General features: G+C 37.1%; 1 protein-coding gene, 1 long non-coding RNA gene and 1 pseudogene across 4 annotated transcripts in view; 2 read left to right on the top strand and 1 right to left on the bottom strand.

Moving 5' to 3' along the window:
• LOC149673583 (uncharacterized) overlaps positions 1-5537 on the bottom strand; it is a 42219-nt gene extending 36682 nt beyond the window's left edge. Inside the window, exons 1-2 of the long non-coding RNA XR_016366888.1 lie at positions 5400-5537; positions 4019-4212 (exon numbers count right to left, since the gene is read on the bottom strand). This is a non-coding gene — a long non-coding RNA (uncharacterized LOC149673583). The remainder of the gene's footprint in view (positions 1-4018; positions 4213-5399) is intronic.
• The window catches only part of sona (sol narae metalloprotease), a 40811-nt gene extending 30177 nt beyond the window's left edge, over positions 1-10634 (top strand). For both annotated transcript variants that reach the window (XM_089839205.1, XM_089839204.1), the window contains exons 3-14: positions 5799-5862; positions 7052-7260; positions 7320-7725; positions 7793-7965; positions 8030-8101; positions 8159-8366; positions 8460-8586; positions 8651-8815; positions 8881-9007; positions 9066-9170; positions 9261-9522; positions 9715-10634. In XM_089839205.1, coding sequence (XP_089695331.1) covers positions 5799-5862; positions 7052-7260; positions 7320-7725; positions 7793-7965; positions 8030-8101; positions 8159-8366; positions 8460-8586; positions 8651-8815; positions 8881-9007; positions 9066-9170; positions 9261-9522; positions 9715-9866 — 2070 coding nt within the window. In that variant the 3' untranslated portion in view covers positions 9867-10634. The remainder of the gene's footprint in view (positions 1-5798; positions 5863-7051; positions 7261-7319; positions 7726-7792; positions 7966-8029; positions 8102-8158; positions 8367-8459; positions 8587-8650; positions 8816-8880; positions 9008-9065; positions 9171-9260; positions 9523-9714) is intronic.
• Positions 10635-10931: 297 nt separating this feature from the next.
• LOC149673581 (plasma kallikrein-like) lies at positions 10932-12684 on the top strand (annotated as a pseudogene). Its single transcript, XR_016367054.1, has 5 exons — positions 10932-11572; positions 11627-11738; positions 11798-11896; positions 11955-12445; positions 12504-12684. The product of XR_016367054.1 is annotated as a plasma kallikrein-like (transcript).
• The last annotated feature ends 3 nt before the right edge of the window (positions 12685-12687 follow it).

Below are 12687 nucleotides of genomic sequence, written 5' to 3'. Positions count from 1 at the left end.
GGAATGGACCGGAAAAACTGGCCTTTGATGTTTTTTTATTAAAGTGTTATGATGAGGGGCGAAACGGAACGGTTTTTTTTTGATAAACTAGGGCGGAACCTGATTTGACTTTTAATGACAATGCCTGACTCCGCGGCTATAGTGAAAGTATTCTATTATGCATTTATGATACACGTGCTTGAACTAATTTTAAATACGGTCTAGTTTTTTAATAGACTTAAATAATACGGCCATAAGTTTATAAGATATGTTCCATAAGTATGATATACTTCGTAATGCTAGAGACTTACAGCTCGAGCTAGTTCTAGCAGAACGACAAGCGAGAATTGAAGTCCTACACTCGGTGGTTAATTTTGCAGTCCATCTAGGTCCTATTTAGTCTGTACTAAGCCCCAATTTGCCAGCGACTCACCAGGTGTCGCTTTACCTCGAATCTCTGACCTACCTCATTCACTTCATGACAAGCTCCAGTTTCTAAGTTACCAGTGACAAACTTATGGTGAACATATTTTATGAACTTATGTGAGGCAAAGGTTGACATTTGATTCGCATTTCAGACACCCACTCAAACCATATAGAGCTCTAAATTTAACTATACCTTTTAAGTAACCAAAATAAAAAAATAATAATTTCCGTCTTTTTACGAAAATCAAAGCGGGTCTCTGATTATTTGGGTCGGAAGTCAATGTGTTTGTATTATATTAAAAGTTTCGACCTCTATTTCGGAAAAAAAAATTAAATAAAATTTTCATATATCTTTTTAGTTAATTTCTAACTAGCTTCGTTATAAGAACAGCCGGGCCGAGTTAATTATCTAATTACTCTTAATTAGGGAGGGTTAAAACTCAACAAACACACCCTGCGATGTTTATGTCAGTCCCAAAAACGTTTACCGTAATTTTTAACGGCAATCTTAATTAGAAAAACAAGATGGTTATAAACGTTATAAAACAAGATTTCGCTTTCGAATAAAGTCTACGAATTAGCGTTGCTAAATATCATAGAAACTGAAACGGAATAATAACGAGTTAATCAGGTTGGAATGTCACTAAATAAATTCTCTTAAATAATTCCGGTTTAAAATGGGGACAAAAATATATATAAACAATTGGTTTCTTTAGAAAAAAAAAATAAAAATTCCCAAATCAACTTTCGCCTCTGACGGTGATGAAATTCTTTAGGGAATAATTTTTCACGTGCATTTTTAAGATAAAAATCTTACGTAGGTACTTTCATACCTGTTCCCAAGGTAATCTAAAACCGCACCGCAATTTTTTGAAAGTTTTAAAAATTGTAAAATCTAGGGTTCGGCGAATTAATTTTTTATACCCTGGGAGAAATTTTGAAAACAGAAAATCATATTATATTATATTTAAAATTTAAAATAATTTTTGGTTCCTCAAACAATTTTTTTAAAAAAAAAAGAGGGGGAAAAATTGGTTTAAACAATAAATAAAACAGAATTATATATATAATTTTTTTTCCTAATATCTGATGTGGTTTGGAATTTTTGTAAAAGTAGGTCTCTATCCTGTCTCGAAAGTAAAAGGCCGTATGATTAAAAAAGAAAAAATAAATAATAAGAAAACCAGTCGTGCAAGGGTTGCCATCCACTCGAAAGGGTGGCTGATAATAACCCGTTATAAATACCCCCGGGGCTAAATTATACCCATACTAAAGTCGTCAATAGCCTTTTTGGGTATAAAAATGTTATACGCGTTTATGGTGCTGGCAGCCTTGACTGATATTTTAAACACAGACAAAAATCTCCCCCCATTAGAGAATATTTAGGCCTGGGATATATATTAATTACATAAATTAACAGGTAAATAATTTCCTAACTGTTTTAAAAAGTCGTGAAATGTATATTTCATAAGTAAACTGGTAACAATAAGAAGAGGTTTTTGCAATTTTTCCCAAGTGTTGCCAGACCGTCCGTTGATGAGGTAAGAGACTGCACAAAGAGGAAGTATAGTAGTTCAATTCGAACCCAGTACTTGACTAACTTGCCTCTATAAGAGTCTGACAACACTGCGCTCAAGTTAAAGCCTGAGAGAAGGGGGAGTAATTTTCTCTAGCCCCTTTTGTGTAACCTATGACCTTTCTAAGGAAATTAAGGTTTGTTTTATCACGTGATAGTTAGGGTTCAAACTAGTAACAATAAATTTTTGATAGGCAAAAGGGAGTTTTTGCAATTTTTCCCAAGTGTTGCCAGACCGTCCGTTGATGAGGTAACAGTCTGCACAAAGAGGAAGTATAGTAGTTCAATTTGAACCAGTACTTGACTGACTTGCCTCTATAAGGGTCTGACAACACTGCATTGAAGTTAAAGCCTGAGAGAAGGGGGAGAAATTTTCTCTAGCCCCTTTTGTGTAACCTATGACCTTTCTAAGGAAATAAGGGTGGTTTTTGATCACGTGGTAGTTATAGTTTTGCCTTAAAAAGGGTAAGGGTCAACTCTAAATCCATGTGATATTACTAGCTCACTCCTTGGTGGTTTATCGCTACCTAAATTAACGATGAGTTCATTTCATACTTATCTTTGGTATATTACTTTTATATATTTTTTCTTATCTTTTTTTTTGGTATATATAAATTTAAATAGAATATAAAAGTATTCTTGGGTTATAAAAAAAATAAACAAAAAAAACGTGTTTTGAATTTTTAAATAAACGGCCTTTAAATTGTTAAAGGGGAAAAACTATTTTTAAATATATGAAGAGAAAGAGAGAGAGAACGAGAGAAAAAAAATTATAAAAATAAGGGATAGATCCTAGAAAGCTCTAATTAGAGAGACACGAGGGTTTAGAGGGGGCATATAAAAATAACCATGGCGCCTTACCGTCCGTCCGTCCGTCTCCCCCCAACAAATAATGTATTATAATAGCCGATGAAATAAAGGACAAGCAAGTTACAAATAGAAACATTTCCGCGTTCGTAAATATCCCTACCCTTGACCTTTCGGGTGACCTTTAAGGTGAAGACAAACCAGTTATTTAGAATTATTCCAGGGTGATAATATTTCTTTGTCATGGGGTGTTGTAAATAATTTACGTCAAGGTGGAATTTATGCCTTTTCTTTAAAGGAACTAGAATTTTCTTTTATTTCTTTGTTAATATAAAGAATATATAAAATAATGAATATATCGAAATTGGAACCATGTTTCTATCTACAATATTAAAGAAGATACAAGAGATTAAGTTTGGCATAAGTTTATGAACTGGGGACTACCCCTATTGGACGAATCAGTCAGGTGGTACTAGCCCCCAGTGCCATCTCACGGAGAAGCCTAACGCGTAGTGTCAACTAACAAAACTTAATCGCCTGTATCTTCTTTAATATTGAAGATAGAAACATGGTTCCAATTTGATATATTCATTATTTTATAAGCTCTTTCAATTAGAGAGAAAAAAAAAAGAAATACACGTTTAAGGATAGCTTAACATCTCTAAACAGATCCTTGTTAAGTAGGAGGGATAAATGGATAATCCGGGATTTAAACAATTTATAAAACCCACGTGAGCTACAACGTCACCCCTTCTTGAAGGTCACTGCTGATTTTTTTAACCATAAGAGATTATGCTAAACCTAACACGAATTAATTTAAAATTTTCTTTTCTGCTAAGAAAAATATTGATAAAGTGTTTTTTTAAGAAAACACGAGAAGGTAGTGTCCGGGCAAGTGGTTGGTTACTGGTTAGCTAAACAAACTGGGTCACAAGTACTTTTATTCGCCAAGTTGTTCTTTCTATAAACTGGAAAAATATAACTTCTCGAGAACGGACTATGTTTCAAAGATATCTCTTCTAAAATACTGTATACATATTCTTATAATATGGTTTTCGCTTTCATACGATGATATATTTAGAGAGTTACGAGTTAGGATCTGGTGCAAGTTCAGCGACCCATTTCCCTCCCTGCTATAGCTTCGGCCCAATCATTTCTAAAATTTCCCAAACGAGTACCGATCCAAAATATAACAAAAGATTTTTTTTTCTCTCTCTCTCTCTACCTTACCTTTCACTCCTTTCTTTCTTCAACATGAAAGGAGAAACGTTTCGATGACCTTTCAGATAACGGTGGTGTTCTTGGCGTCAATTACAATTGGGTGATATCCTTAATAGAGAGCCAATAAGTAGATTTTACAAGTTCAGATATTGATCGTGACGTCACATAAGTGTTGCTTATTTATCTTTCATTCAAACAGTAGTCTGAAAATTTTAAGGGTTATTTTTAGAAACAGTTTTGTTTGATAAGAAATTAGGGTTCAAATTTAGTGTTCAAAGGAAGTTCGAATTTAGCGTTCAAAGAAGGTTCAAATTTAGTGAAATTTAGGTCTATTTTGTCAAGACAAATAAAAGGTAGTTCAAATTTAGTGCAATTTAGGTCTATTTTGTCAAGACAAATAAAAGGTAGTTCAAATTTAGTGTAATTTAAGTCTATTTTGTTAAGACAAATAAAAGGTAGTTCAAATTTAGTGTAATTTAAGTCTATTTTGTTAAGACAAATAAAAGGTAGTTCAAATTTAGTGTAATTGTTAAGACAAATCAAAGGTAGTTCAAATTTAGTGCAATTTAGGTCTATTTTGTTAAGACAAATCAAAGGTAGTTCAAATTTAGGGTTCTAGGGAGGTATATTTAGCGTTCAAAGTTAGCTAGATTTGGGTCTATTTTGTTAATACAAATCTGGTCTATTCTGTTAAGACTAAATTGGTCTACTAAACAGTTTCGCGAGTGGCTAAACTTAATGAATTTTCCTGGTCTATACTTTGACTTTCTTGTATTAAATTGCGCTTGGTACTACATTCATAATTCAACGAAGCGTCATTCATTTTCAACATTTGAAACCATTTCCGTCATTTACGTTAAGATTTTTTTTTGTATCTTGGAGTGACGTTAAGGTTTTGTTTAAAATATAAATATGTTTGAGGAAAATGCATCCACCCATGAATATAATAAGACACTAAATAACAAATTTTTTTATAACTCGCTAAAGAAATAAAAAGTCTAGATTTTGATCGTTAGTTTCAAGAAATTAGTCATACGATACATAATTAGATTTAAAGAAAAATTGGGGCAAGGCGTGACGTCATGAAAGGCTGCGCCGGAAACTAACTAACCAAAACTTAAATAAAAAATTTTTGTGAAAGCAAAATTAAGGGTAGAAAAAAATTAACATTTGTCGACGCCATGTTGGGGTTGGTTATACCAACAACATTTATATTAATTTAAGACTTAATTATCCCACTAAAACTAAATTAAATAATTGTTAGATAATTATTATGTTGGAAATAATTACAGCCGAGGCTTAGGTCGATGCTTTAAAAAGCATTCATCATAAAAATTAATGTCTTAATGTTGCGAAACAATTAGGTATATTAAAATACAATTAATCTTACCGTTTAATTCAATAATTGGGGGTATATTTAAACAATAATTAACTGAATAATTAAATAATTTAAGAGAACACTGTAGCGTGGCTTGAGGTTCATGGTAGCAAAAACGCAAATGATTACATTGGTGGAGGGGGCGGGAAAGCAGAAGGTTCAGAGTTCAAAAGATAAAACATCGTGTAATTCTCTGTTTCCATGGAAACGCTGTTAAATTAGCTAGGTGGAGTTTTAAGGTTGGATTTAAACGAAAAATACAGGGTGATATAAACCGGTCTAATCCTTATATGAAAATTCGGATTAGGTTCACAAATACAGGGTGATTTATGGTGAAGCCTAAGTAGCTTTAAACAGTATCGACTACTTGTCGACCTTCAAACTTACAGGTCTCTTTTTGTGTCCTTGCAGATTCACGAGACTATGAGTTCCGAGGACCTGATGAGGGTTTTTCAAGTCAAATCTCACCAAGAAGGTAAGCGTACATTCAAGGACACTTAACAAGTTTCGTGTCTAACTGTCCGATCCCTTCAAGGTGGTACTGTAGTAATTAGGAAATGTTTATCAGATAGAAATTTGTGGTCAGTTTTCCTTTGGAAAAGATATTTTTAGCTATTGATTGTAATTAACTATTTGTTAGTTGAAGCGCGTCCTCAAATTGAATTCCATCATTAAGTGACGTCACTCTGGCGAAAATCGTCAAGCATCAATCGTTTCGGTTTTTTTAAACCTTTCCTCTATAGACGGACAATGGTGGCGATATCGCTAGCCGGACTTAATGATAGAAAAGGAGATTTTTAATTCCAAGACGCGTCCCTCTAAGGGTAACTGACCCCGGCCAATACTGGGAAGTGGCAACTCCCCGCCTTGGGCTATATTAAACTCGATGAGAAAATAATATTAAGTGCCTCCTGAGAGTAAACTTTCGCTCTCATTTCGTTATAATTAAATAATTAATCCTGTACGTAGGAATTAAATAAGAACGGTTAAGTGGATTGGACTTAATTTGCATACGGAGTCGGTCATCTTCATTATTGGGTCATAAACCTTGGCTCATATAGAGAAAGGACTTTCTAATTACAAAATTAGTTAAATTAAGGGCGCGGTAATTCGACACGATTGTCTAAGAAACCTATATTCTCGGTGCTGGTACTTAAGGTTTAATTACTTTGGGGCGCACGCGTCATTAGCCTGACGTATGTTTGTAGACAACAAAAGGGTCTCTATCTAATTTGGTCAGAAAACTTAATTTTCGTCGATCCAAACTAAGAAATTGTTTAGCACGCTGCAGCCTTGAACCAAATTTTATTTTTCGCACACTCGTTCCAACTAATTTAAACCACTTAAATTAACTTTTAAGTGGGTGGCGCAAGTAATAGGGGTTTACTGTTTAGTAAGTTCTTGGGGGTCAATACCAGATGAAAGAAAGTACGCGCCCTACTTCTGCAACGATCTTGACCAATATACGTAAATGTTTAAGAGGGCTTGTTTTGATTTAAAAACCCAATTTTATATCATATAAATTTAATATTTGTTTCGTGGTGTTTTCTTGGAAGACAATAGAGGTTTTATGAGATTTAATTGACATCGAAAACGTGACGTGTATAAAATTCAATGCCAATAAAATAATAGATTGTTGATTGAAGTGTTTTTCGATTTAACAGTTCCCCAATACGAAGTGGTTCGATTGAGAAGTTTATCGAAAAGGGACGCTTCCAGCGATGACGTGAAAGAAGTCCATCTTTCGGCGTTTGGGCGCTCACTCAACTTGAAACTTCGTCGTAATGACCATTTTCAGAAGAAACTAGAGAATTTCAAAGTCATCGAGGCCGAGTCTACCGCCACTGGACTTAAGTACCACGAAATGCCTCAAGTAAGCGATTACGCACTCTTTCTCTAAATTGATCAACCTAATGGTCATATATTGTCCAGGACAATGATACGATGGACGTTGGGACATCATTTCACGACGAAGGTAACATGGCGGCCGTTATGTTGAGGGAGTCCGATGGGAAATTAGCCATGGATGGGACCATCGGGAATGACTTGGTTGTGAAACCTCTAAGTACTTCGGCTTCGGAAACGGACGAGAGCTACGTCGATGATGAGATGTTCTTGGACGAGGAAGACTTTGCCGAATTCAAAGAGGAAAACTCCCACGCCAACAACGGAACTGATTCGATGACGTCATCCACGACTACGTCATCGCCTCCCTCCAATTACAATTCTAGGAGCAATAGACAATACAAGTCCAGGAGAAGAATCCCCAAAATAACTGAAAATTCTCACGTTGTCTATAAGATGAAACCAAGCCAAGATGACTCGCATTCTGATTTTCGTAAGTACCCTAGGGCTAACTGATTCGGTACAAAATAATATCGTTAAACCAAATGAACTCTTTCCAGTGACGATGGAACCAGCCACGCATTTTAACAACGGTACTCATAAACGATCAAAAAGACAAGCTCCTGATACCGTCTGGCCCGAAGTCCTACTAGTGGTCGATTACGATACTTATATTCTGCATAATGGTAACAGCCACGATATCAAAAAGTACTTTGTCAGTTTTTGGAACGGGGTAAGTCTCAAAATAGAATTCAAGTATACTTGAAGGTAACTTAATCGTCATGATTATTTTATAGGTGGACCTCAGGTACAAACTCTTAACCCATCCGGTTATCAAGATCAGTTTAGCGGGAATGATTGTGGCCAAGGTAAGACACAGTTTTTCTTATTGAATGTACTTGATTAAAAGTTCTTTTGACTTGAAGGATCGCGATGCCACACCCTATCTGGAGCAAAATCGTCTTCGTCCACCAAACGGGGATGCCGTTGACGCGGCCGGTGCCTTGACTGACTTGGGAAAGTACTTGTACCGCGAGGATAGACTTCCGACGTACGATCTTGCCGTGGTTATTACCAAGCTAGACATGTGTCGACGAAGATTTCAGGGAGGACGATGCAATCGAGGAACCGCTGGTGGGATTATCAAACTCATCCCCATTGGCTTGATTTTTCTCGCTCCAACCAATAGGTTCATGTCGCTAATGTTATTTGATTTTTTTTTCTCAGGGTTCGCTTACGTCGGAGGCGCGTGCGTGGTCAATAAGCGTTTAGAGAAAGTCAACAGTGTAGCCATCATCGAGGACAGTGGAGGATTCAGCGGAATAATCGTTGCCGCCCATGAAGTCGGCCATTTGTAAGTGCTTGAAATCAAATTACTCAGCCTTAAATTAGTCTTAACTCTTGTCTGTCGATGTCAGGTTGGGTTGCGTTCACGATGGTTCACCTCCCCCGAGTTACTTGGGTGGTCCTGGGGCGACTGGCTGTCCTTGGGAGGACGGCTTCATAATGAGCGATCTACGTCACACCGAAAGGGGATTCAGATGGTCCTCGTGCAGCGTAGAACAATTTAAACATTTCTTGAAGTAATTAATTAATACTCCTATTAGTTTTGGTTCAAAGTCTTCAAGTGTTTATTGGTTTTTTCCAGCGGCGAGACGGCGACTTGCTTGTTTAATTTTCCTCACGAAAATGATCTCCTGGCTCGAATCCTCCCCGGAACTATGATGACTTTAGATCAGCAATGTAAAAGGGACAGAGGAACCACAGCCTGCTTCGTAAGACCCACACCATTTCCTCAATTAGATAGCAATTCTAATTTCAATTACTCAACAGAGGGACCAAAGAGTGTGCGCCCAACTATTCTGCTTCGATAGCAGTTCGGGTTATTGTGTATCCTACCGACCAGCCGCCGAGGGTTCGCCTTGTGGCGATGGACACGTGAGATTAATTAACTGTTTCCGGGAAAATTTTATCAATATTTCGTACAGACTTCGTTATAAACTTTATTTTATTCCTCCGATTTTCCAGGTTTGCAAGAACGGTCGTTGTTTGACGGAGTTGGAGAACATCATTCCCGATTACACGCACGTGACGCAAACATTCGCGGCCCGTCCACCCACCGACACTTTCATCCGTCGAAACGACGCCGACCGAGAGGCCTTGCCAACCACTCGAGACCGCGATGCCACACCGACGCCGAGACAAAGGAACGGTCGTCGGCCCCAACAAGCGTCCAAACCGCAAAGGGAACGATCCTCCACCTCGAAGCCGGCCAAGTCCGCCCAAAGAGGTAGTTTACCTAACAAAGCTAGTGCCTGGCAAAGTAGAGCTTCCCGATCGCGTATCATCCCGCCTAGAAGCGGGAGCCAATAAAGAGAGAATTACGGAATCAAAGTGATATTCGACCCTCGCGTCTTCTCTGGACTACGACGCGTTGAGCCAACCCAATTGTGGTCTTACTTAAAAGTTTGTCTCGTTGCAGTGGCGGAGAGCTGCGAAGACGTAGCGCAAAATTTGGGCGGATCCATGAACTGCAAAGAGTTTTTGGATAAATTCGGATACCGATATTGTAGCTACGAATACGTCAAGAAAAACTGTTGCTATTCTCATAGCGTCATGTGCGACAAAGGATAAGTCGACCACGAAGCGCGTCATCAAAAAGCCCTTTCGCGCGCGTGCTTCTTCGGCAATAATTGACGAACAGAGACGGGATCGAGACGTCTCGCTCGCGCTCGCGATTTAGAAAATTATTTATAAAAACTCGAAGACATTCTAAGTGCCTCCTGATCGGACTATCTCCCGCCCGAGTGACCAAGTTGTTAAGTAGTTAGGATTACATTACGTTTTTATACTTAGTTTTTCTTAGTGATTTATTTTATAATTAATGATCAAAATGGGCGATCATGATCAATCAACTTTCGTTTTTTCAGAAAGTTGCAAATTAATTTTGCCCTGAAGTATTTTTTGTTAATTTTTCGCCGCGAAAAAGAAGAAGAAAAAAAAATTCCTTTGTTTTTGGAAAAAATGCCAAAAATTATAATTATTTTCTCTCGTCATAAGCTAGATCATTAATTAATAGTTAATTAATGGTAGTCGCTTAATTACCCTAGAAATTACGATTAGTTTTTTTTAATGATAAATTTCCATAACCGACAATGGAGTTATTAGGTTCAACTAGCATTGCCGGATTTGTGTCGAAAATATTTAATTAATTTGTAAATAGGATCGCCGCGATGTTTAATTTTTTTTGTTTTACTTTTGCCACTCTCATTTTTGTTTCACAAACATAATTCTCGCCCCCCAAACAAACAAACAAACGAACAATCAAACCCAGTGTTATTATTTTTCTTAAGAACGAAAATTTTTTCTATTAAAATAAAAACTGTTAAATGTTGATTAAAACGGTTGCATTTTATTCCTAAACTAAATGATAACTAAAATTAGTGATGACGTAAAAATCATCCAAAATCATCTGCCAGAAATCTAACAAAATTAGATAAGATTATATTGTTTCCTCGTCATGTGAATAATTGCCAGCTGTTTCAAATTCATATTTTTCATTTCATTATACTAAATCATGCACGTTACTTGTTTAATCCAAATACTGGCGGTTTATTTAGCGTCTAACTACGGTATGTATAAGAATATAGTCTTTGAGAGGCTTGCTGAAAGTAAAAACGCTTGTCATATAGGGATAGTGTCTTCCAATACCATTTCCAAAGTAGCTTGCGGTTCAAATCAACCATTGGAATTGATTTTGAAAGACAAGAATGACGTGGGAAACCTAAGTAGCTACCAGGACCCCGAAACTGGTCTCTATCCACCCAATTCAAAATGCAGTTGGATTATTAAAGCCCCCAAAGGAGAGGTATGGTACCTTTAACCATTCTATGATAGTTAAAGAAAGCTTAAATTCAAATATCACCTCTAGAAAGTTCAACTGCGTTTCACCGACTTTGAAATCGAACCATCATTGGATTGCGGCCTAGATGTCTTAGTAGTCTATGAAGAAAATGACCTTTCGACCCCTAGCGCTTTCTTCTGTGGCCGACAACTTCCGCCGGACTTTGTTTCCAAGCAGGATAGTATCACTCTCGTATTTTACAGTGACCATATCAGGCAATTCAGGGGATTTCAAATAACGTATTTCGTACATAAAGTTAAAGGTATTTAAATATCCATGATCCTCTGGGGCAAAATTAATACGCGAGATATTTTGTTAGAAGAGGATGTTTGCGAACGAGCCCAACTGAGGTGCAGGAACGACAGGTGCGTTTCCAATAAGAAAATATGCGACAAGGTGGACGATTGTGGTGATGGAACCGATGAAGAATATTGCGGTTAGTCATACCGATACCATATCAAAGTATTTTTCTTGATTAATTAATCAACAGGGTTTGAACTAAAAAAGACTAAATGTGGTCGACCAATAATACAACCCGATTTAAGTGACGAACGTATTATGGGCGGGACTTTAGCAGTACCCGGTAGCTGGCCCTGGCAAATGTATGCGCTTGACAACTAAGTTTACCTAACCATCAAGTACTTTTACTGATTCTATTTAGCTCTTTGAGACTTAAAGTCGAGGAACCATACGGTCATCGATGCGGAGGATCTATCCTCAACTCCCAATGGATCGTCACCGCAGCCCACTGTTTTAACTCGTAAGTACTTGTAATTAAAAACAAATACATCCTACAATGTCACTCTTCATTCTGACAGGGAAAGAAACATCACGAAATGGAGCGTTTTGATTGGCAAATACAACAAAATCGAACGAGACCAATGGGAACAAACCAGGTACTTGGATAAACTGATCATACACCCAGAATACCTTTCGCCTTTTGTGAAAAACAAAGCTCAAGATAAATCTCACGACATAGCCTTAATTAAACTAAACGCCCCATTAACTTTGACTGACTTTGCTCAACCCATCTGCACGAGTGACTTCAAACCCACCAAGAAGGGATTGAAGTTTCACGTCACGGGATGGGGAGAAACCATGGGTAACAAATTATTATTATACTATCTTATCCGAGAAGGATTTTTAACAATCTTCCCGTACAGGAACTGGACACGAAACCGTTCTAAAACAAGCGACAGTTCCTTTGGTCGGCAATAAAGAATGTGGGCAGCTTTACGAGGGACGATACGTCATAACGGACAACATGATTTGCGCAGGGTACGAAACAGGAGGCATTGACGCTTGCAAGGTAAAAACATCTAAAGAAATTAAGGTGAAAGTGAGTTTTAATGAATTAATTTATGCAGGGTGATAGTGGTGGACCATTAGTGACACTAAAAGGCAAGAAATGGTATCTAGTTGGGATTGTATCCTTCGGTGGTGATTGCGGACAACCAAACCAACCCGGAGTTTACGTTAATGTTAGAAATTACGTTAAATGGATTGAAAAAAATATAAAGAATAACTAAATGTAGTTTAATTTTATACTGT

The sequence above is a fragment of the Phalangium opilio genome, unplaced genomic scaffold (assembly GCF_054372755.1).
Source record: "Phalangium opilio isolate 3A_F unplaced genomic scaffold, DU_Popi_V2 ptg000048l_1, whole genome shotgun sequence".
Taxonomy (NCBI): Eukaryota; Metazoa; Arthropoda; class Arachnida; order Opiliones; family Phalangiidae; genus Phalangium; species Phalangium opilio.
This window is presented reverse-complemented; position numbering and strand designations above follow the sequence as displayed.